Source organism: Cyprinus carpio, chromosome B3 (assembly GCF_018340385.1).
Source record: "Cyprinus carpio isolate SPL01 chromosome B3, ASM1834038v1, whole genome shotgun sequence".
NCBI lineage: Eukaryota > Metazoa > Chordata > Actinopteri > Cypriniformes > Cyprinidae > Cyprinus > Cyprinus carpio.
This window is the reverse complement of record NC_056599.1, coordinates 3,123,771-3,150,173: the sequence shown is the minus strand read 5'-3', so window position 1 is coordinate 3,150,173 and position 26,403 is coordinate 3,123,771. Positions and strand designations below refer to the sequence as shown.

Here is a 26,403-nt window from a genome sequence, read left to right as displayed (position 1 = left end):
TTTGTCCTTGGAATTTTGAGTAGCTTTTGAGTTGTTAATCTCAATGTTCTTCCACTCTGATACTCGATTAACAGCTTTGATAAATTTGGAAGTCGCTTTGGTTAAAAGCATCTGCTAAATGACTTAATGTAAAATATACTAGATGTATTTATAAAACTGCATCAGAATAACAGAAGGGTCTGGCTGCAGACTTGCACTCTCAGACTTGCATTCTCCGACTTGCACTCTCAGACACTTGCACTTCCGCTAGTAGTCACTTGCAGTCTTTTTTTTTTCTATTTATTGAATACTTTTTGTTTGAATCTCTCAACATTTTACAACCGTAGCCAGGTGGTGAAGACAAGAAAAAAATAAACTAAATTACAAAGTCACTTTGTGGCGGTGTAAAGAAAATCTCGGGAAGCCCATATCGGGATGAAAACAATTAAGCTGAAATTATAAAAAGGAAGAATTGATGGGAAAAAGGAGGGGAAATGGTAAACGCGGACTCCAAGAGGCAGCTGAGCAAGCCACACAAAGGATGTGAGCCTCACCTGAGGAGTTGATCGGCAGGAGTGAGACGCACGCTGTATTTTGGTTGGGGTGAGTGTGGACATTATAGATCCACCGGCTGAAGAGAGTGTTACAAATTGCTGAAGGAACACCCAAGATCGCCATTCGATTGGGTTTTTTGCTACGCCGGAGAAAACGCTGCCTTCCAAAGAACTTTTCCCTGCCAGTCATGGAGAGAATTCCTCGGATCTGCTGATCTTGTTTACGTTTTTCATGTGTCGGGAAAACGGCGCCAAGGGGGCTACTCAGTTCATTTAGTTATGCTTGTATGAAAACCTTGTCGTTTGCAATTGTCATTTCGTTTGTTTTTATTTTTTCTATCATGTGTTTATATGGGTCTTTGATTTGCTTCCAAAATTGTGTATTAACATAAAAAATACAATTAATACAAAACTAAAACTATAACATTAAATAAATAAAATAATGAGCAAGAAATCCATGTAGTTTTTTTTGTAACTGTGGTTTAAAAATCTCCCTGTGCTATCACGATATTTTGAAATTTATTTGGTGACAGGCCAAAAATCCTGTCTGGTGCCCCGAACTATAAAATAGATACTTTTTCCAAATTGTCACTAGGGCATGCCAACATTACAGAAATGGTGCCCATACAGGCACTTGAACATTTATGACTTGAACCTGAACATTTGACATGAACTTAAACATTTATGACTTAACCTGAACTTTACTATTTATCTCATGAATTTGAAATTTTTTCTCCCTTTAAACTTGAACATTGTGGGTTTTTCTAATAATGGAATAAACTGATGTTGCATTTTGAATGTGCTGTGTTGAAAAAAAAAAAAAAAAAGTGTTGAAAATTAAGACTGTGGAAATTGTACTCTATCATTGTACTTTTTTTTTCTCTTTTTTTTTTGTTTTTTTTTTTGTATACGCCCTCCTCCATTGTTGACCTCTGTGGAAATTGAACTTGTGCGTGTTGCCACTTTTGTGTTGTACTTTTTTCTTGTCTACTGTTGTAAAATGTTGAGAAATTCAAACAAAGAATAATAAATAAATATAACAAAATTAAAAATAAAGACTGCAAGGGATGTCACTAGCGGAAGCGCAAGTGTATGAGAGTCGTCAAGTCACCTTTATTTATATAGCGCTTTAAACAAAAAAGATTGCGTCAAAGCAACTGAACAACATTAATTAGCAAAACAGTGTGTCAATAATGCAAAATGACAGTTAAAGGCAGTTCATCATTGAATTCAGTGATGTCATGATGTCATGCAGCTCAGTTCAGTTTTAAATAGTATCTGTGCAATAATTTGCAATCAAGTCAACAATATCGTTGTAAATGAAGTGTCCCCAACTAAGCAAGCCAGAGGCGACAGCGTCAAGGAACCAAAACTCCATCGGTGACAGAATGGAGAAAAAAACCTTGGGAGAAACCAGGCTCAGTCGGGGGCCAGTTCTCCTCTGGTTAGACGAAACCAGCAGTTCAGTTCCAGGCTGCAGCAGAGTTAGATTGTGCAGAAGAATCATCTGTTTCCTGTGGTCTTGTCCCGCTGGTTGTCTGAGACAAGGTCTTTACAGGGGATCTGTCTCTGGGGCTCATCTAGTTGCCCTGGTCTCCGCTGTCTTTCAGGGCTGTAGAGGTCCTTTCTAGGTGCTGATCCACCATCTGGTCTGGATACATACTGGATCCGGGTGACTGCAGTGAACCTCTGACTTGGATACAGACTGGATCTGGTGGCTACGGTGACCTCAGAATAAGAGAGAAACAGACTAATATGAGCGTAGATGCTATTCTTCTAATGATGTAGCAAGTACATTGGGTGTTATGGGAAGTGTTCCCGGTTCCGGTTTACCTAATTAATGCAGCCTAAAATTACGGGAACAGATTTGGATATTAGCAGCGTATTAGTGTGTTATGTGTAAGCCAGGTTAAAGAGATAGGTCTTTAATCTAGATTTAAACTGCAAGAGTGTGTCTGCCTCCCGAACAATGTTAGGTAGGTTATTCCAGAGTTTAGGCGCTAAATAGGAAAAGGATCTGCCGACCGCAGTTGGCTTTGATATTCTAGGGTCAGGGCTTTATAAGTAAAGAACACAACGGACGTAAGGTGTTAAATCATTCAGGGCTTTATAAGTAATAAGCAAGATTTTAAAATCTATACAATGTTTGATAGGGAGCCAGTGCAGAGTGACAGGACCGGGCTAATATGATCATACTTCCTGGTTCTAGTAAGAACTCTAGCTGCTGCATTTTGGACTAACTGGAGTTTGTTTACTAAGCGTGCAGAACAACCCAACCAATAAAGCATTACAATAATCTAACCTTGAGGTCATAAACGCATGGATTAACATTTCTGCATTTGACATTGAGAGCATAGGCAGTAATTTAGATATATTTTTGAGATGGAAAAAAATGCAGTTTTACAAATGCTAGAAACGTGGCGTTCTAAGGAAAGATTGCTATCAAATAGCACACCTAGGTTCCTAACTGATGACGAAGAATTGACAGAGCAGCCATCAAGTCTTAGACAGCGTTCTAGGTTATTACATGCAGAGCTTTTAGGTCCTATAATTAACACCCCTGTTTTTTCAGAATTTAGCAGTAAGAAATTACTCGTCATCCAGTTTTTTTATATCGACTATGCATTCCGTTAGTTTTTCAAATTGGTATGTTTCGCCGGGCCGCGAAGAAATATAGAGCTGAGTATCATCAGCATAACAGTGAAAGCTGACAACGTGTTTCCTGATGATATTTCCCAAGGGTAACATTTAAAGCGTGAAGAGTAACAGCCCTAGTACTGAGCCTTGAGGTACTCCATACTGCACTTGTGATCGATATGATACCTCTTCATTCACTGCTGTGAATTGATGGCGGTCATATAAGTACAATTTAAAACCATGCTAATGCACTTCCATTAATGCCAACAAAGTGTTCTAATCTATGCAAAAGAATGGTGTGGTCAATAGTGTCGAACGCAGCACTAAGATCCAATAGCACTAATAAAGAGATACAACCACGATGAGATGATAAGAGCAGGTCATTTGTAACTCTAAGGAGAGCAGTCTCAGTACTATGATACGGTCTAAATCCTGACTGGAAATCCTCACAGATGCCATTTTTCTCTAAGAAGGAATATAATTGTGAGGATACTACCTTTTCTAGTATCTTGGACAGAAAAGGGAGATTCGAGATCGTCTATAATTAACTAGTTCTTTGGGGTCAAGTTGTGGTTTTTTGATGAAAGGCTTAATAACAGCCAGTTTGAAGGTTTTGGGGACATATCTTAAAGACAATGAGGAATTAATAATAGTAAGAAGAGGATCTGTGACTTCTGGAAGCACCTCTTTTAGGAGCTTGGAATGAGATGGAATAGGGTCTAGCATACATGTTGTTGGTTCAGCTGATTTAACAAGTTTATACAATTCTTCCTCTACTATAATAGAGAATGAGTGGAACTGTTCCTCAGGGGATCTATAGTGCACTGTCTGATGTGATACTATAGCTGACGGCTGCATGGTTACAATTTTATCTCTAATAGTATAGATCTTAGAAGTAAAGTAGTTCATAAAGTCATTACTGCTGTGATGTTGGGAAATGTCCACACTTGTTGTCGTTAATTTAGCCACTGTATTGAATAAATACCTGGGTTTATGTTTGTTTTCTTCTAAAAGAGACGAAAATTAATCAGATCTAGCATTTTTTAATGTTTTTCTGTAGGATAGGTTACTTTCCCACCAAGCAATACAAAATACCTCTAGTTTTGTTTTCCTCCAGCTGCGCTCCATTTTCCGGGCTGCTCTCTTTAGGGTGCGAGTGTGCTCATTATACCACGGTGTCAGACTGTTTTCTTTAATCTTCCTTTAGCGTAAAGGAGCAACTGTATTTAAAATGCTAGAAAAGAGAGAGTCCATAGTTTCTGTTACAACATCAAGTTGTTCTGAGGTTTTGGATATGCTAAGGAATTGGGATAAATCAGGAAGATTACTTTCAAAGCAGTCTTTTGTGGTAGAAGTGATGGTTCTACCATACTTGTAACAAGAAGTAGAATTTACAGTTTTAGCTATATGAAGTTTGCACAAAACTAAATAATGATCTGAGATATCATCGTTTGGCTGCATAATTTCAACATCATCAACATCAATTCCATGTGACAGTATTAAATCTAGAGTATGATTTCGACAATGAGTAGGTCCTGAGACGTGTTGTCTAACCCCAATAGAGTTCAGAATGTCTATAAATGCTGATCCCAATGCATCTTTTTCATTATCAACATGGATATTAAAATCACCAACAATTAAAACTTTATGTGCAGCCAGCACTAACTCGGATGTAAAATCAGCAAATTCTTTAATAAAGTCTGTATGGTGCCCAGGTGGCCTGTATACAGTAGCCAGTACAAACATCACAGGGGATTTATCATTAACATTTGTTTCTCTGGATAATGTTATATTAAGCACCAATACTTCAAACGAGTTATACTTGAAGCCTGCCCTCTGAGAAATTCTGAAAACATTGTTATAAATTGAAGCAACACCCTCCCCCTTTACCTTTTGGACGTGGCTCATGTTTATAACAGTAATCTTGGGGTTGTAGACTCATTTAAAATAATGTAATCATCAGGTTTTAGCCAGGTTTCTGTCAAACAGAGCACATCTAGATTATGATCAGTGATCATATTATTTACAAAAAGTGCTTTTGTAGAAAGCGACCTGATATTCAATAAGCCAAGCTTTATCATTTGTTTATCCGTATTGCATCTGTTTTTTTATTTGTTGAACCTCAATTAAATTGTTGCTCTTAAATTGGTTTGGATGTTTTTTGTATTTTCTAGTTGGGGCAACAGACACAGTCTCTATAGTGTGATATCTAGGTGAAAGAGTCTCTATGTGCTGAGAATTAACTGACTTCTGTGACGTGAGGAGGCTAGCAGACGGTTCCTGACCTGGGAGTGCAAGTCTGAGAGTACAAGTGCAAGTCTGCCACTCTTAAAAAATTTTGTATAGTCTACTTTCTGCTGTTACATCAGGGTTTTTTTACATCAATTTGTTGTCTTTAAACCTTTTTTTATGAGTTACTGACAACATAACTGTTTTGCTTTTATTTCAGAGTTGATTGAAGAAAATGAGGACAATGAAGAATTGAGTGAAGTTGAGCACTTCAAAGTTGAGGGAAAAAATCACTTCAAAAACTGTTCAAAGCAAACAGCTCATATTAAGGAAAACTAGAGCCAAGAAATCTTTCACCTGCACTCAGTGTGGAAAGAGATTGACATCCAAATATAATCTTGACATTCACATGAGACTTCATACCGGAGAGAAACCATACAAGTGTTCACACTGTGACAAGAGATTCAGTCGATCAGATCACCTGAAAAGACATGAGATAATTCACTCTGAAAAGAAACCATACAAGTGTTCACACTGTGACAAGAGATTCAGTCGGTCAGATCGCCTAAAAAAACACGATATAATTCACTCTGGCGAGAAGCTATACAAGTGTTCACACTGTGACAAGAGATTCAGTCAGTCAGATCACCTAAAAAAACACGAGATAAAACACTCTGGAGAGAAACCGTACACATGTGATCAGTGCGGGAAGAGATTCACGCTAAAAGGAAACCTTACAGCACATATAAGAGTTCATACTGGAGAGAAACCATTCACTTGTGTTCAGTGTGGGAAGAGTTTCTCACAGTCAGCAAGCCTTAGGAATCATATGAACATCCACACTGGAGAGAAACCGTTCACTTGTGATCAGTGCGGGAAGAGTTTCTCACGAAAAAGACACCTTACAGACCATATGAGAGTTCATACTGGAGAGAAACCATTCACTTGTGTTCAGTGCAGTAAGAGTTTCTCACACTCAGCACAACTTATGCATCATATGAACCTCCACACTGGAGAGAAACCATTCACTTGTGTTCAGTGCGGGAAGAGTTTCTCACAATCATCAAAACTTAAGCAGCATATGAACATCCACACTGGAGAGAAACCTTACACATGTCATCAATGCGGGAAGAGTTTCTCAAAATTATCAAAACTTAAGGAGCACATGAACATCCACACTAGAGAGAAGCTATACTCATGTGGTGTGCGGAAAAACATTTTGTTAACTGAACACACCTAAAAGCATACGAAGGAGAAACCACATTCATGTTATTTGTGTGGAAAGAGTTTTTCATTACTACAAAGTTTAAAATTACATCAGAAAATACATACTGGTGTGAGAGATTACATGTGCTTTGAGTGTGAGAAGACTTTTACTTCTGCGAGCAATTTAAAAAAGCATGAGAGGATTCACACTGGAGAGAAACCTTACAAGTGTTCACACTGTGACAAGAGATTCAATGTGTCATCAAGTCTGAAAACACATGAGAGGATTCACACTGGAGAGAAACCTTACAAGTGTTCACACTGTGACAAGACATTCAGTGTGTCATCAAGTCTGAAAACACATGAGAGGATTCACACTGGAGAAAAACCTTACAAGTGTTCACACTGTGACAAGAGATTCAATCATTCAGTAAGTCTGAAAACACATGAGCGGATCCACACTGGAGAGACACCCTATCACTGCCCTGCATGTGGGAAGTGTTTCAATAATTCATCTTCTCTACACAGTCATACAAAAAACAATCACAGTTAGTAGATCATCTTCAGATCCAGCACTTTCAGATCTGATGCTGCATCCTCACCAAATGTGACACAATAACGCATCAAGCAGTAAAATATCATCTGTATAAATCTGTTCTAACCAGACATTGCAAGTGACTTGACGAAGAAACATTATCTAAAGTTTTCACAGTGAGTAAAAGTTTATTTTCATCTTCAAAACCAGCAGATTCAACTGTGAGATTCAGATAAACTCAAAGATGCAGTTCCTCCCCAAAGAACAATGTCAAAATGTTTTATTCTTGTATGCCATTTTATTTCATGATATAAATGATATCAGTGTGCTTTCTTATGAGTTTTATATTTTTCAATTGTCTTATAATGCATATGTGTCACTTGTAGTTTGCTTTCTCTTTTATTAAGGAAAGTAGAAGTTTTTACAAACCGTTCTTGTTTGAGGAGCTGAAGAAGAGACTGTAACACTTAAGAAAGACTGAGATTTTAATTTTGTTCTTTACTGTTGTTTTCATAAAATTATAGTTGTTTTCATAAAATTACTGACATAATTTAAATGTAACCTTTGAACGATTGCGTAAATTACATTAATTTCATGACAAACGAAAGCACAAACACCACCACCACCACCACCAAAATAGTTTGTCATGGAATCCCTGATGTCAGCCCAGGCCCGGTTCTAAACGGTGCTAAATATCCTCAAACGAAAGCACAAAGATCTGGCAAACTATCCAATCTGTTTTTGCGGCTTGAGCAATGTAGCCAATCACAGACTCGTTGTGCTCATAAGTTTACATACCCCTTGCAGAATATGCAAATATGTTAATAATATTAAAGGGGTCATATGATGCGATTTCAAGTTTTCCTTTCTCATTGGAGTGTTACAAGCTCTTGGTGCATAAAGAAGATCTTTGAAGTTGCAAAGACTAAAGTCTCAAATCCAAAGAGATATTCTTTATCAAAATTAAGAGTCAACCACTCCCCCCTAAAACGGCTCATTCAAACACGCCCCCATGTCTACATCACTATGTGGGAAGATTTGCATAACACTGCCCAGATGTTCATCCAAAGAAAGAAGGTGTACTTTTTATTCTCATTGTAGTATTGTTGTTGCCGCCACTGCCATGTTGTATAGATGCTGTGTGTTTGGTTGTGAAAGCGAAACAACTTTGTTTTGCCTTCCAAAAGAGGATGATATCCACTTCGTCATGCCTGGAGCTGATCCGTGCTGGTCGCTAAGGAAATACATCAACTTTGCACTGTGGATTGCTGAATCGGCTTTCAATGTGGACGAAGTGGAGTCCAGCCCAGGGTCATCACCACTCCTTCAGAGTCGTTCTCAAGCTGTCCGCCTCTGCTCACTCTAGCCAGCCTCCACTCACTCTAGGCCTCCGCTTAGTCAAGGCCACGGTGTGTGACGCTGTTTCGTTGAGAAAGCAGAACTACTTTGTTTGGCCTTCCAAAAGAGGACACGACTAGAAATCATGTTTATATCACGTTTATAATGGGTTTTACTCCGGCTGAACACGGCATCTCAATATGTTAAGGGACGTAACGTTTCCGACACACGCTTGAGGTATTCAGCCAATCACAATGCACTGGATAGCTGGCCGATCACAGCACACCTCGCTTTTCAGAACGATGATCTTTGTAAAAATCGCCGCGTTTCAAAAGGCGGGGCATAGAGGAGAAACTATAATGTACATTTTGTGTATTTTTTGAACTTTAAACCACATAAACACATTTCATTACACCAAATACACAAAATTATGTTTTTTTTAGCAGCATCATATGACCCCTTTAACAAAATAAGAGAGCTCATGAAAACTGCATGTTATTTTTTATTACTGTTCTGAATAAGCTATTTCACATACCAGATATTTATATATACTCCACAACAACAAAAAAAAACTGAATTCATAAAATGACCCCGTTTCAAAAGTTTTCATACTCTTGAATCTTAATACTGTGTGTCGTTTCCTGGATGATCCACAACTGGTGAAAACTTCTGAACAGAATGTAGAAAAGTTTTTAAACCCCCTCCCCCCACGGCTGTATCTGTTGATTTTTTTCAACGGAATGGCCAATCAGAAATGTTAAGAGTTTTCAGAATTCACTCACCGCTGAAAGTGGTGGAGTTTTGCACACTCATGAATCATCAATTGCAGACGTATCACCCCCCCCCCCTTCCTCCCGCCACGCTCGTGAATCATCTCATAAGTGCAGTAAATAAGAGAGTCATTCTGCAGTTTAGAGAGCTTCATTGATTGAACGGAACTTTGTGAGATCACAATGAAGTATGATGCGTGATGCATTTAGTGATAATATTGGGAGCATGCTTTGGCAATTACCATTCGGAATTTGTATGAAACTTCCATTTTTCAGACACGTGCATGTTGTGACCTTTCGGGAAAGACAACCAAATATTTATGCTGGATTCATTCAGTGAAATATCAGTCATTGACACAGTGATAAAGCAATGGATGGGACAAAAGTGATTTATTCTGGAACTGGTCCTGGACAAATTTCCACTTTTAAAGGGAGTGCTGCTAATCTCAGTTTGTTACCTGTAAAAAAAGACACCTGTCCACAGAAGCAATCAATCAATCAGATTTCAAACACTTCACCATGGCCAAGACCAAAGAGCTGTCCAAGGATGTCAGGGACAAGACTGTAGACCTTCACAAGGCTGCAATGGGCTACAAGACCATTGCCAAGCAGCTTGTTGAGAAGGTGACAACAGTTGGTGCGATTATTCGCAAATGGAAGAAACAAAATAACTGTCAGTCTCCCATGGTCTGGAGCTCCATGCAAGATCTCACCTTGTAAACATCCAATAACCACAAAAGCGGTTATTAACAATCACACAAAAACAAGCTAGGACCATAGTCAACAATAAAAAAAAACAAATGACCATAGTCACCAAGAAAAGAAAACAATTGGTAACAGCAGCATCCACAAGGTCCTTATGCTCAAGAAAGCACATGTACATGCCCGTCTGAAGTTTGCCAATGAACATCTAAATGATTCAGAGGAGAACTGGGTGAAAGTGTTGTGGTCAGATGAGATCAAAATCAAGCTCTTTGGCATCAACTCAACTCACCTTGTTTGGAGGAGGAAGAATGCTGCCTATGACCCCAAGAACACCATCCCCACCGTCAAACATGGAGGTGGAAACATTATGCTTTGGGGTGTTTTGGATGGGTCTTTCAGCATGACAATGTCCCAAAACACATGGCCAAGGCAACAGGAGTGCCTCAAGAAGAAGCGCATTAAGGTCCTGGAGTAGCCTAGCAAATTTCCAGACCTTAATCCTATAGGAAATCTGTGGAGGGAGCTGAAGGTTCGAGTTGCAAAATGTCAGCATCAAAACCTTAAACCTTGACTTGGAGAAGATCTGTAAAGAGGAGTGGGACAAAATCCCTCCTGAGATGTGTGCAAACCTGGTGGCCAACTACAAGAAACGTCTGACCTCTGTGATTGCCAACAAGGGTTTTGCCACCAAGTACTAAGTCATGTTTTGCAAAGGGGTCAAATAATTATTTCACTTATTAAAATGCAAATCAATTTCTAACTTTTCTGAAATGCGTTTTTCTGGACTTTTTTTTGTTGTTATTCTGTCTCTCACTGTTCAAATAAACATACCATTAAAATTATAGACTAATCATTTCTTTGTCATTGGGCAAAAGTACAAAATCAGCAGGAGAAATGATTTAAATAATTCCCCCCACTGTATCAACCAGTAATTTCATTTCCAGTAACAGATGGTAGAGAGTTCAATTAATGGTTCAATTACTGGTATACAATTTATGACAATAGTCCCACAACTTATTTATGTTTCCCTCACGTGTCTCACCATTAATAACAACGATTCATTATGCATTAATTATTGCATTATACCTTTTTTCCAGTAACAGATGGTAGAGAGTTCAATTAATGGTTCAATTAATGGTATACAATTTATGACAATAGTCCCACAACTTACCATTAATAACAACGATTCATTATGCATTAATTATTGCATTATACCTTTTTGTGAAAATATCCTGTCTAGCACACCGTTAAGCTATCTGATCTTATCTGATCTATCTGTCTTAATCTTGTGTTTTTGTCTTTATGCCCCTTCAGTTCTTATGATTTATTTGTTTATTCTACTACAACAATCTCTGGATGCCTTGTCCTGGAATGGGGTATGTTTTTTGACTTAGAGTCTCTCTTGTTTTGTAGCCCAGTTCTGTAAATAGTTCCTCGTTTTCCATTTCTGCGCAAATGTCCCCTGAATAAGAATATGAATGAAAACAGACATATTTTCTCACTATGCTCTCAACATTAAAGGTACATTAAACGTTGAAGTTAACATAAATATCTTTAAATTTGTTTAGGTTGGGAAATACCCAGTCTTTGATATTTTCTTGATGCATAACATAATTGACTTCGATTAAAAATTGTTTCATTATTCTTCAGCCACAGCTCATTAGGGCAGAGTCCCGCCAAATTTCGTGCCATCCAAAGTGCACACACACACACACGTTTCTAGCATTTGTAAAACTGCATTTTTCCATCTCAAAATTATATCTAAATTACGGCCTATGCTCTCAATGTCAAATGCAGAAATGTTAATCCATGCGTTTATGACCTCAAGGTTAGATTATTGTAATGCTCTATTGGGTGGTTGTTCTGCACGCTTAGTAAACAAACTCCAGTTAGTCCAAAATGCAGCAGCTAGGGTTCTTACTAGAACCAGGAAAAGTATGATCATATTAGCCCGGTCCTGTCAACACTGCACTGGCTCCCTATCAAACATCGTATAGATTTTAAAATCTTGCTTATTACTTATAAAGCCCTGAATGGTTTAGCACCTCAGTATTTGAACGAGCTCTTGTTACATTATAATCCTCCACGTCCGCTCCGTTCTCAAAACTCTGGCAATTTGATAATACCTAGAATATCAAAGTCAACTGCGGGCGGCAGATCCTTCTCCTATTTAGCGCCCAAACTCTGGAATAACCTACCTAATATTGTTCGGGAGGCAGACACACTCTTGCAGTTTAAATCTAGATTAAAGACCCATCTCTTTAACCTGGCTTACACATAACATACTAATACACTTCTAATATCCAAATCCGTTAAAAGGATTTTTAGGCTGCATTAATTAGGTAAACCGGAACCGGGAACACTTCCCATAACACCCAATGTACTTGCTACATCATTAGAAGAATGGCATCTACGCTAATATAAGTCTGTTTCTCTCTTATTCCGAGGTCACTGTAGCCACCAGATCCAGTCTGTATCCAGATCAGATGGTCACTGCAGTCACCCGGATCCAGTACGTATCCAGCCCAGATGGTGGATTAGCACCTAGAAAGGACCTCTACAGCCCTGAAAGACAGCGGAGGCCATGGTGTATTTCCTAAACTGCTTTTCGATTGGTCAGAATTTACGTGCGGGAAAATTCCAACATAAGAGGAAAAGCCAGCAAACAACACGGAGACAACACAACTATTGAGAGACGACTGCGCGGGCTGGTTTTGTCCCTGGCCATAATCTATTACATTGTTTGTATACACCACAATATGCAAACAATACACTTCTATAATGAAGCGCGGATGCGGCTTGAAAACAACGTTCTAATGCACTGCAAACGGCGAGCGGGCATCGCTAGTAACTTCAAGCGGAGGCGTGCATTAATCCATGAGCTGCCATGCTAAAGCGCAAACTGTCAACAAACACACACACACAAAAAAAACTGTCAACAAACACTTCCTCATCCCATAATGCACAGCGCAGCTGACTACGGCAGCTGGTTTAGTCCAAAAATTATCAGTACTTTTTGCAGTTGGGTCTGTTTGAGGTCGGATCACGTTCTCACCACAAACATACCGCTCCAGAGTTTGTTTGAAAGCGTACCGAGACCACCTCTTCAAGCAGGTCTCGGTACGCTTGTTTGGTCCGCCTTTGGTGCGCACCCGAGTGCGATTGCTGCTTTCACACCTGCCCAAACGAACCGCACCAAAGGGGGAAACGAACTCTTACAAACGGCTGAGATAAGTACTGTTAGGATGTAAACATGCCACGGCCACTGGAGGAGTTTCTCAGTGCAGATTTCACTCCATATCCAGCACTTCTGACCCCCTCCTCCACTTCACCATTTGAACTCATTTGGAGATAGACATAATACATATGAGAGAGCAAGACATCAAGAGGAAAGAGAGAACACAGAAGGGAGGAGGGAGCGAGAGAGAAGAAGGAAGGAGGGATTGCAGAGCCAAGCCAATAATAAAAACAGCAGAACTCATGGGACACAGAGACACTGCTATAATATACAGAAATCAATAAAGATGAAGGCTTTTAAAGGAAATTAAAGAAGGGAAGATGTGGTTTCCTCAAGAATTAAGCTTGGTCATACTCGACTTAAATCAACACTCTTTAAAATGTGATGTTTGTAATGTCACTGAAAATGTTGAGCATGTTATCATGTGGTGTTATAAATGTAACGCAGGGAGGAATATAGTGTGAGATATAATGTATGAGATGGAGAGAGGATGGAGTTTTCTAGGAATTCTAGGAATGTGTGGGGGAGGAGAGGGGAGACAAACTCACAGAGAGCATGAAATAATTAAACAGACAGTCGGCCTTGTGTTCATAATTCTTTCCATGGGCCCATGCAAGGACTGAGGATAGTCGGACTCAGACGGCATCAAAAGATAAAGAGCTAAAATACTCTTAACACTTAGTTGGCACTGAAGCTCTCTTGCTGTAGAGCATTAACTCGTTATGTTTACTCAGAAGTCTTTCTGAAATCAGTTTGGGAGCAAATGCTATATATATATATATATAAAACCCTCTTAATATATATATATATATATATATATATATATATATATATATATATTATTATATATATAAAACCCTCTTAAATGTCTCTCCATCGACGTCATTGATTGCGCCGCACCTGGGGTGTGTTCTGTTCAGAGTTATCAACCCTATGCCCTATTCCTTTCGAAGATTTCACCATCCACTTTCAGTGATTTGGAAGAGTTAAAGGTGTGGTTTAAGTTTATTACCTAATTCACCTTTAAATATATTTTTTATTATTATCACAAATTCAGTTTGAAACTATATAGCAGCATGGCCTTCGCAATTATTCTCCATCTGAAAGCATTAATCATGTCGATTGGAACGCAGTCTTCGTTTCGTTTGTGTGAAGAAAACATTCCTAAAGACATATTTCTCTTATAACAATATTGGTAAAACAGTATTTTAGAGGTTTTCACTTATATTAAATGTTAACACTCAAATCACAGTATTTTTATAGAAAATGAATGTACGAAAATAAAGTAACAACAATGTATAAATAAGTGAGTGATTTTTGGTATAATTATTCTCAATGTTCCTCAGATCACAGATTCAATTGAGTTAAGATTACTTAATTGAATTAGGGCAACGAGTTTGCACAATTTAATTAAGTAAACTTAACAAATTATGCCAGTTGGCAAAATAAAGCTGTTAAATTCCCATTGCACTGACTATCCTGCTGCGTGAAGATCCAGGTGGTATTTACTGTTGTCATTTCTGTAGTATCTCTGTAATAAACGATCGAATCGCCACGTGATCTGTTGAAGCTCCACACTCCAGAGGAAAACTAAAGACTCTCCTTCATTCCATTTGTGAGTCGTAAAACTGACCAATGGTCAGCCCAGGCGTCTCAAACAGTTCCTGTCCCGCTCTGCTTATCCTCTCAAGAGACACAGAAAGCACTGATAGACTTAATCCAGTCAGGAGAAGAAAGAACCCCCTTTGTTTGAGAACATGTCAGCCACAAATGGTTGATTGTCATCCAGGATCACGTTACATAAATCCTTAAATAAACAAGAGAGACTGATTCACATTGACATCTCTGAGCAGGACGCTCAGCAGACCTCCACAGCGTCACATTTTCTTGACCATCAGGACATTCTCCCTTTCCTCTCCACATTCCAAGGAAAACACGCTCTCTTCTCTTTTGCAGACAAAGAATCCACACAAATGCAATGCAAATAAAAAATATATTCACCAATAATGTGTTTTATGTCTTTTATATGCTTATATGATGTGTTTTATGTAATCAGTGCTCAATGATATTTTTTAATTCATTCATTCATTTACATAAAGCTTATGTTATGATATAGACTAAATATCCACCATTTTATATATATATATATAGTTAGCTTGAAAGGCCTTGTTTTTAAAATAGGGAAAATAGTTTATATATATATATATATATATATATATATCATTCAATAAATATACAGTCAACCCGAAAGGCCTTGTTTTTAAAATAGGGAAAATAGTTTGGCTGTGCTGCTCAGACAACTTGCAAATTAGTAAAGCCAACATGACAAAGATGGGTGTAATCAGATTTCTGTGTTTACGCTTTCATTTTTTTTTTTATTATTTAGAAAAGACAGAAAACAGAAATGCATAGAATGTGTGAATTAGCACTTCTGTGTGTGCATTGTTACTGAATGAGTATTTTAAAGTGTAACTCTAAACTCTTAGGGGCCATTCACACAGAACTTGTTTTTCCAATCCAATGTGCTATATTTCCATAGTTTTTCTACGTAAACGCGCTTGACGGATGAGCATGACCGTTACGCTCGCGTCTCATGTCTTTTGCAGTGCCTCACACATGAGTGCTGTGACGTCATGTCAAGTTAAAAGAATTTCAACTTTTACACGCAGCGCTGCTCATCAATGTCAGTTCCAAAGCAAGGACCAATCAGAAGACTCCGGAGGCGGGGCAAGCGTTGCCAGCTTCTGTTGACAGGTTTGATGGCAACATGGCAGAGGAGGCGCTCATGCTGTCTGTGTCCAGTTACCCTGAGTTACATAACATTTCTTCAAGTGATTTATCACAACTTATCAATTCTGCTGTTTGCCGTCTCCTCACCGGCCTTCCCAAGAAGACCATTAGACAGCTGCAGCTCATCCAGAACACTGCTGCCAGGATTCTGACTAGAACCAGAAAATCTGAGCATATCACACCAGTCCTCAGGTCCTTACACTGGCTTCCAGTTACATTTAGGATTGATTTTAAAGTACTTTTACTCCTTTATAAATCACTCAATGATCTAGGAACGAAATATTGTCTTTTCACTTTTTTATGAGTTACTGACAAATATATTGTTTTAGCTTTTATTTCAGAGTTGACTGAGGAAAATGGGGACAATGAAGAATTGAGTGAAGTTGAGGCAAAAAAATCATATTTAAATATTAAAGAAAAGAAGAGCCAAGAAATCTTTCACTTGCACTCAGTGTAGAAAGAGGTGTTCACACTGGAGAGAAACCTTACACATGTGATCAGTGCGAGAAGAGTTATAAATAAATGCCCCTGTGATCAGTGCAAAAAGAGTTTCACAATAAATGCCCCGATATACTTCAAACGAAATCAAAGAATGAACTGATATGACGTCATTTCGAACAAAATCAGGCCGAAATGAAGTTCGTTTTGAGTTTGTTTCAGCAGTTTGAAACGGCTTGTTCGTTTGGCTCCTAACACTGTTGGGATTCCATTGGTCCGTGGTGGTTACGCCATTAGTGGGTGTGTTCTGAAACTCCACCTTCTTTGATGTGCGATTTTTTTTTTCTCGGTTCGTTCCTCATTCTGCGGAGGTCATTAAGGAGAGCAGCATCTCCTGAACACACTGGAGTGTCGAATAGCTGAGCAGCACAAATATATCCGCACCTGTACGATCACTCGCGGACAGACTTTAAAGATGTAGAGACAGTGTTTCATTCCTAGAAAGAAATAGCAACAAAGCTTGGTGTCGTCGACCCGGAGTTATGCAAAAAGCAACGCAGAGAAACATCCGAGACAAGTTTCCCAAAGCCATGAAAAGAATGAAAGGAAAGAGTAAAGATAAAAGGTAGCAAGTACCAAATACATGTGTTTCAAATAAATGTTACACCATACTGCTGCTGCTGTTCTTTCAAAAAGAGAATTTAAAGGGTATACAGTAAATGAAATGCCAAACGAACATACAATAATAAACCTTTGTTTTTATTAAAAAATTTTATCCAGTTTAATAAAATAAATGAACACTAATAAAATAAAGTAAAAAAAAATGAGTCCAATATTATTTTTTTAGACATCATGCTAAAGTTTTCAGACTATGAGCTGTTTAGAAAGACAAAGTGGTAGTGACTGGACAGGATCTAAACCCTCCTAAAGCCTGCCCTTGAATACCTGTACAGTTTTGTAATCGAGTTATGAGTATGTCGTGATCTATGAACATTCTTCATAATGATCTTTTTTTTTTTTTTGCAGAAAGCAGAATTGAGCAGACACAACTTTTTCAACAAAAATTAGACATAAACACACTCCAAAAAGTTTCTGGCTCCTTAAATGGTCTTTGCACACAAACATTAGTGTTCAGAATCCTCGTGTGGTTCAAACTCTTACTGGAATTATTTAAACAAATATATAGTGCAAGAATTCATCTCTGAACACCACTGATATGTGTTTTATTATTCGTATGTATATTTTATGTGCATTTCTGATTCGAGCGCGTGAACGGGACTTTTATTTTGGAACGTCTGTGTGACGTCATAAGGCTGCGCCGTGAACCGAACTCGGAGCTTGTGACGCGACTGAAGAAAGGTTTGTGTGTTAAACATTTCAAGTGTTTAAATGAAAGCGAACTGTTTTTCACAATCCAACAATCCGTTCTGTTTTACACCTCAGAGCTCAAGAAGTGGATATTTAATAATGTTTCCATAATGTTACAGTCTCTGAACAAACTATATGCCTCAGTTCAACACGGACTGAAAACAGTTACTTTGTAATTTAGTGTACGTTTTCTTCTTTCTTTAGATCCACGTGACATAAAGATGTCGTTTATTAAAGAGGAGAGTGAAGACATTAGGATTGCAGAAGTGTTCAGCATCAAACATGAAGATACTGAGGAACAAACAGGTTTGTTTCTTTCTCAAAGCTGAACTCATTTCATTCTTATTCACAGTACAGCTCTACAGAAATTAATGATGTTTCTGAAGAATAAGACACAAATACTGTTACTATAAGATTATTATAGAGTAAACTGTCCTTTCTCATGATGTACAGTTCTAGGATTGCCTCCTGTTCTTTAACCCCTTGAGCTCTGAGCGTATTTTTGTGTTTCTGTCAAGAAAAAAAAGAAAAAAGATTGGTGTTTATGTCCCTCTTTTCTGAGACGTTACTATGATTGCCCCATCTACAGACTAACAAAAAAAATTAAAAAAAAAAAAAAAAAAAAATATCTCGACCTCAGTTCGGATAATAAATAAATATTTCTCGACCTCAGTTCGGATTAGAATCTTGAGTGGGATGTCTATGGAACAATACAAATATGTAATCGAAACATTAGAAATTAAAAATTATATAACGTTTAATAATAACACAATAATTATAAATAATTCAGGCTACTTAGCTGTCCTCATAATCGCTGTGAAATGATTGACTCACCTTAACCACAATCACTGTCAAATGATTTACTAATCTCAACTGTCGTCAGAGGAAGATATCATCCTAAAAGTGTACGTAGGCACAAAAGTTTTCAGATTTATAAAACCATGCGTACGCCAGAACCTGCGCAAAAACCCCTTAATAATCTCAGTCAGAGGAAGATTGTGTGTGCGTGCATCTGCACCCGACTCCTCCCCGAGATCACCATATATGGAGCTCACTGCGCCTATAGTTTTACTATGCATAACCTCATCTGCATATCATTTACATGCATATCCCCACCACGTGACACCATGTTTATCACCGTTAAAGGAACAAGACATCAAGGAAATATGAGATATGGACTATAAATGCTATTTGTGCCATACACAGTTTTTATTGCTAAAAATCATCCAGTATCTTTATTTTTTAGCATAAATATATGAAAATAAAAATCCATAAAAACAAAACTGTCTAAAATAGTTCTCAGATAAATATTTTAGAATATAGTTGATCTCATTCCTTTCCACTGGCTGAATAGCATATAAAATTTTAAAAACAAAACAAACAAAATACCATTTTCTTCAAGTTGTTGATAAGGTGAACATCTTTTAGCTATTTTTAGCCTATATTCATCGCATTATTTTAAAAAGAAAACATGCAAATGACCATTTTCTTCAATAGATTATTTTAAAAAGAAAACATGCAAATGACCATTTTCTTCAAGTTGTATCCTTCAGATACAGTGGTATTTTTCATAATGTTGTGGAGATGCCTTCACACGACATCAGCACCTCCGCTTGTACAGTAAGATATTAGACCTATTCAAACCGGACAATGGCCCATAATATGGAAGTGCATATCGCTCTCACCTCATGTTTGCGGCTGTCGGCCCTGCATACATTAACATCCCCAGTGACCCTCTCATGGGACACTGCACTTATTCACAAAAGTAAAAAGTTTTGCATTTGCTTTAAAGCCCTACTGGTTATTTAAATGTTTCAGTTGTGTGCTGTTCTGACATGTTTTTTTTTTTTTCTGAGCACCCTCAAAGCGTGCGCACGAAGACGAAAAACCCTTCAAACAGCGCCTGATTACTGAAAGTTATGTTTTGTGTTAATACTGTCAAAACACACAAGGTTTATGTATAGCCTCAGTTGGTTATGTCTAAAATGAAAGTAAACAACTGAAATTAACAGATGCATGTCTGTATATTAGATGCGTGCAGGTTTTAAAGGAACAGTACTGAATATGCTGCCATTGTAATTAAAGGGATAGTTCACCCTAAAATTTTATTTCTGTCATTGTTTATTCACTCACATGTTGTCCCAAAACTACAGTATATGAATTTCTTTCTTGTGCTGCACACAAAAGAAGATATTCTGAAGAATCTGTTGCTGGTCCACATTAACTTTGATAGTAGGGGAAAATACTCTGGAAGTCACTGGGAACCAGCAACTGATGGTTTTTCACCTTCTTCAAAAAAGTGTTTATGTTTAGCAGAAGAAGAAAACTCATTTTTGTGTGGGTACATGAAGATATAAAAAACAAAACACTAACCTGTTTTAATTTTGGGGTGAATTATTCCTTTAATGTTAATAAAACACCAAACACAAAGAGGAAATTCACTCAATACTCTTGACTGAAAAACTTTAAAACTGTTACTTTAATAGGCTCAGTGTATATTGTTTTATTTTTACTTGTTCATTCAATTTTTTGAATGCTCCTGCTAAATACTACTGCACCTGCAAAACACTGTTCATTTTTATTTGTGTATTATGTGTATTTGTAATGTGCATCTTTGTTCAGTTTTTTTTTTTTTTCAAGATAAAATAATAAAGATTTTTATGTTTTAAGGTGGCTAATTGAGCAAAGTGCTTCCATTTATTTTATTATTATTATTAGTATTAGTTCAAGAATAAAATAAAAATATCGGATTGATATCAGAATCGGCAAATAGCCAAAGTTGCGCCATTGATATTGAAAAAGTGGTGTCGGGACATCCCTAATTCATACTTAAATCGCCTTTTGTGGCTTTATATTTACAGATACTAGTCCATGTCATGATTTGATTTTAGTGTAATGACCTACTTTCGGTTAATTAATTCAAAATTTGAGAAATTCAGTGACATTCCGCGTTAAACTGTGAATTCTGTTTTTATGACTGGATAAAGAATTAACCGCAGAATTTTCCCACTTATCATGCGGCCACTTGCCCCATGTGAACATAATATCTTACATATCTTACATTACATACCACTGGTGAAAGAGCCAGTGTAATGCAAATATATCTGAAAGGTGTGCACGAGGATATCGTCACCTTCTCGCGAGATCTCGTCACACCTCTATTTATTTGTGTTTTGCAGGCTGAGCTGAATGAATGTATGAACTAAAATAAACACGCACGTTTGTTAAATAGATGATTGAGCCTCATTTATTATAAGTTGTGTTTTGAAATATGATATATATACACACACTTTTAATACATAAATTATATATATATCTCAACACCGCGCCCACCGGCGTCACAGCCCTAAGTAAATCCATGGTAAATGATGGAGATTTGTAGATTGAAACGCCTTCTGACTCTGTTGGTCAGCGCTGTTTCATCCGGCTGTAAACTCTTCACAGTGCTCGTGTGAGCAAGTAAACACATTTGCTCGAGTGCGCTCGCACTAGGACTGCACAGTTAATAAAAATTAAATCTTAATGAGAAAATCACTCACTGCTCTTGACTGAAGAACTTCATTTGGTTGCCGTAGGGTTAGGGTCAATGTGTATAGCCAACATTACAAGTCCAGTCTGATAATCCATCTATATGTAGTGTGTGTGTGTGTGTGTGTGTGTGTGTGCGCGCGCTAGCGCGCCATGTGCCTAACCTCAAAGCATCTTATGTTTGTATGACTTTCTTCTTTTAGAAAAATCCATTTGGAGTTATATAAAAATTTGTTCTTCCTCTTCCAAGCATTTGAAAGCAAGTAAGCGGGTTTTTATTATATATATATATATATATTATATATATATATATATATATATATATATATATATATATATATATATATATATATATACATATATATATATAATTTTTTTTTTTTTTTTTTTTTTTCCCACAGTCCAAAAGTAATCAAATAAAGTGCATGTACCCGAAGTACAACTTGCCTTACACAGCTTCAGGGGGTGAATAAAGGTCTCCTGTAGAAAAATATTCATATTTAAAATGTTATAAACACTTTTTTTTCTCACTTCCTCTGACTGTCATACGTGCAAGCCGTTCCGAGCAGATGACATAAGACCGGGGCGGTTTTCTAGGATTCGACTTTAGGGGGGCTTGGCCCTCAGAGAGACCCTTTAGATACAATGATACCAATTACCTAAATAAACAGTATTTTACAGTGCGTCTGAATACTAGCACAGTGTGAGATCCAGTGTGTATGAAGCCTCGGTCCCGCGAGCACTAAACAGCACAGTGTGAGATCCAGTGTGAAGCGCTTGAGTTCAGTGAAGAACACAGATGTCTCGCTGATTTAAACTACTTAAAAGCCAGATGTAACAGCGCTGATAAACAGTAGAAACACCGTGAGAACGATACAGTAAATAACTCTAGTGTAGTTATTTACCTGTAGTTGTTAATGACGATGGGTGTCAGCAGATTTCTGTTTATGCTTTCATTGTTCATTCTTACTGTTATTTAGAAACACATAGAATATGTGTATTAGCACTCATGTGAGTGCAGTGTTACTGAATGAACATTTTAAACTGATGTGCTCTACACTCTCACTTTTGTGTCGACACTCTGTTAATATAGTGACATAATGATTTACAAAGAGACAACACTTCTAGATTTCTTCTTGATTTCTTGTTGATATGGCAAATCTGCTGCTTCCACACAGAAATTCAGCTGAAATATTCCAATCAGTTTACAAGTGAAGACGAGCATCAAAGCTTCAGGAAGAAATCTGTGAAGACTGAGTTTATTAAAGAGGACCGAGAGGAGATGGGAGATCCAGAACCCTGCAGAATCAAACACTCTATAGATACTGAAGAACAAACAGGTTGGTGTTTATTCTTTATGATATTTTATTAACAAGGTTCGGGAGGAGCGCGTCAGATACTTAGCCTAATTAGCACAGGTGGAGCACACTTAAAGGGATAGTTCACCCAAAAATCAAAATTATGTCATTAATGACTCACCCTCATGTCGTTCCAAACCCGTGAGACCTCCGTTCATCTTCGGAACACAGTTTAAGATATTTTAGATTTTAGTCCGAGAGCTTTCTGTCCCTCAATTGAAAATGTATGTACGGTATACTGTCCATGTCCAGAAACGTAATTAAAAACATCATCAAAGTAGTCCATGTGACATCAGAGGGTCCGTTAGAATTTTTTAGAAGCATCGAAAATACATTTTGGTCCAAAAATATCAAAAACTACGACTTTATTCAGCATTGTCTTCTCTCCCGGGTCTGTTATGAGCGCGTTCCCAACACTGCAGTTTAGTGATATCCTCCCCAACTGCACAAAACGCCCCCAAAAAGAGAGAAAGTTGCGCCACGCTGAGACGTGACCCTACCGCCCATCTCGACCCGCCCCACATGAGCCCCTCTTCACACGGGAAGCGGCGGGACTGAGACGGCACCATCACCACGGACCCGCAGTGGAAGTTACCACAAAAGCCCAAATGACGGCACACTTCAGCTTTGTACACCAAACCAGGAACTGGGACAATTCTTTCATCCTCCATTACTAGCAGAGAATAGCGATATTAATGCTAACATTAGTGGTGTGCCCTAATGCTAGTATTTCCTGTTACTCTCACTGTCATTCAGAGATGAAGACTGCCATCTAGCGGTCGGGATGTAAATCCACACAAAACAACTGCCATGAATGTCTTGCAGAGGCATTGTATGTCTCTGTAAGACATCCACACCAGGAGATGTAAATCTAGGGCTGTTAAGATCCTTAAAAACTCCACCCACTGCTGGAGACCCACTGTTTAATCTGCTACAGTCAGGCAGACGCTTCTGCAGTCTGATGGCAAAAAACAGAGAGGCTCAGAAGGAGTTTCTTCCCTCACGCTATCAGACTACTAAATATGGACATTAAACACACTGCACTTTAGAGACTCTGGTAGTGTAGGGCTGCCAAATAACTCTCTGCACACTGCACTTTTTTGAGATGACCTAGCTATGCAACTCATCCTAATTGCACATTGTTTACATCTCTGCACATCATCTGTGTAGCAGTTTCTGTGTAGCATCTCTGCACATTATCTGTGTAGTAGTTTAATATATTGTGTATATTTCATTATTTGTATTTAAATTTGTATTTAATCATCTTCTTATTTTTTTCTTATTTTTTTCTTATTATTTTTTCGTATATTCATTTTTTGTATTTAATTTTCTCTTATTTTTAATTTTCTCTAAAAAGAGTATGCCAGACCTACATTTCACTGCTTGTTGTATGCCATATAACTCGTATGTGACAAATAAAATCTTGAATCTTTTATGATTTTTTTTTTTAATAGTTTTTTTTTATAAATATCGATATTCCGTTTTTGAGAATCGATACAGTATTGGCAAACAAAATATCGTGATACTCACATGTATTGATATTTTCTAGATATATATTTACACACACACACAGGTGCTTGTCATATAATTAGAAAATCATCAAAATGTTGATTTATTTCACTAATTTCATTCAAAAAGTGAAATTTGTATATTATATTTATTCATTACACACAGACTGATATATTTCAAATGTTTATTTCTTTTAATTTGGATGTTTATAACTGACAACTAAGGAAAATCCCAAATTCAGTATCTCAGAAAATTAGAATCTTGTGAAAAGTTTCAATATTGAAGACACCTGGTGCCACACTCTAATCAGTTAATTAACTCAAAACACCTGCAAAGCCTTTAAATGGTCTCTCAGTCTAGTTCTGTAGGCTACACAAACATGGGGAAGACTGCTGGCTGTTCACAGAGCTCTGTGTCCAAGCACGTTAACAGAGAGGCGAAGGGAAGGAAAAGATGTGATAGAAAAAAGTGTACAAGCAATAGGGATAACCGCACCCTGGAGAGGATTGTGAAACAAAACCCATTCAAAAATGTGGGGGAGATTCACAAAGAGTGGACTGCAGCTGGAGTCAGTGCTTCAAGAACCACTACACACAGACGTATGCAAGACATGGGTTTCAACTGTCGCATTCCTTGTGTCAAGCCACTCTTGAACAACAGACAGCGTCAGAAGCGTCTCGCTTCAAAAAGGACTGGACTGCTGCCGAGTGGTCCAAAGTTATGTGCTCTGATGAACGTAAATTTTACATTTCCTTTGGATATCAGGGTCCCAGAGTCTGGAGGAAGAGAGGAGAGGCACACAATCCACGTTGCTTGAGCTCCAGTGTAAAGTTTCCACAGTCAGTGATGGTTTTCGGTGCCATGTCATCTGCTGGTGTTGGGTCCACTGTGTTTTCTGAGGTCCAAGGTCAACGCAGCCGTATACCAGGAAGTTTCAGAGCACTTCATGCTTCCTGCTGCTGACCAACTTTATGGAGATGCAGATTTCATTTTCCAACAGGACTTGGCCCCAGCACACAGTGCCAAAACTTCCAGTACCTGGTTTAAGGACCATGGTATCCCTGTACTTAATTGGCCAGCAAACTCGCCTGACCTTAACCCCATAGAAAATCTATGGGGTATTGTGAAGAGGAAGATGTGATATGCCAGACCCAAGAATGCAGAAGAGCTGAAGGCCACTATCAGAGCAACCTGGGCTCTCATAACACCCGAGCAGTGCCACAGACTGATCGACTCCATGCCACGCCGCACTGCTGCAGTAATTCAGGCAAAAGGAGCCCCAACTAAGTATTGAGGTGCTGTACATGCTCATACTTTTCATTATACTTTTTAGTTGGCCAAGATTTCTAAAATCATTTCTTAGTATTGGTCTTAAGTTATATTAAAATTTTCTGAGAAAATAAATAATTTGGTGATTTTCCTTAGTTGTCAGTTATAATCATAAAAATTAAAAAAAAAAAACATTTGAAATATATCAGTCTGTGTGTAATGAATGAATATAATATACAAGTTTCACTTTTTGAATGAAATTAATGAAATAAATCAACTTTTTGATGATATTCTTATTATATGACCAGCACCTGTGTGTATATATATTTATTTATATATCTATATCAGTGGCTATATATATATATATATATATATATATATATATATATATATATATATATATATATATATATATATATATATATACACACAGTGGGTATGGAAAGTATTCAGACCCCCTTAAATTTTTCACTCTTTGTTATATTGCAGCCATTTGCTAAAATCATTAAAGTTCTTTTTTTTTTCCTCATTAATGTACACACAGCACGCCATATTGACAGAGAAACACAGAATTGTTGACATTTTTGCAGATTTATTAAAGAAGAAAAACTGATATATCACCTGGTCCTAAGTATTTGGGAAAGATGCAACAAGTTTTTCACACCTGGATTTGGGGATCCTCTGCCATTCCTCCTTGCAGATCCTCTCCAGTTCTGTCAGTTCTGGTTGGATGGTAAACGTTGGTGGACAGCCATTTTCAGGTCTCTCCAGAGATGCTCAATTGGGTTTAAGTCCGTTGCATGAACTGCTGCAAACTTCTACAAAAGAATGTGGTTCTTGAAACAAAGTTGCTTGCTGGACTTCCAAAACAGGCGGAACACTCAGCAGACTGCTGGTGAGTCCCATGAATCTAGTGAATCACAACAGCTTATTTTTTACTTTTGGGGAACTC

The 26,403-nt window shown here is 37.8% G+C and overlaps 2 protein-coding genes across 5 annotated transcripts in view; both read left to right on the top strand.

The window, feature by feature from the left end:
- Nucleotides 1-26,403, top strand: part of LOC109112557 (gastrula zinc finger protein XlCGF57.1-like) — an 89,857-nt gene that overhangs the window by 6,022 nt on the left and 57,432 nt on the right. For 3 of the 4 annotated variants that reach the window (XM_042721186.1, XM_042721185.1, XM_042721184.1), the window contains exons 2-3: nucleotides 17,992-18,093; nucleotides 22,494-22,655. In XM_042721186.1, the coding sequence (XP_042577120.1) occupies nucleotides 17,992-18,093; nucleotides 22,494-22,655 (264 nt within the window). Of the gene's footprint in view, nucleotides 1-17,991; nucleotides 18,094-22,493; nucleotides 22,656-26,403 lie in introns of those variants that run through there. The other variant, XM_042721189.1, reaches the window with a different exon arrangement.
- On the top strand, nucleotides 5,708-7,732 carry LOC122136720 (zinc finger protein 184-like). The gene is given in 1 exon segment (XM_042721222.1): nucleotides 5,708-7,732. A coding segment is annotated over 1 exon segment (1,350 nt). The 5' UTR covers nucleotides 5,708-5,808; the 3' UTR covers nucleotides 7,159-7,732.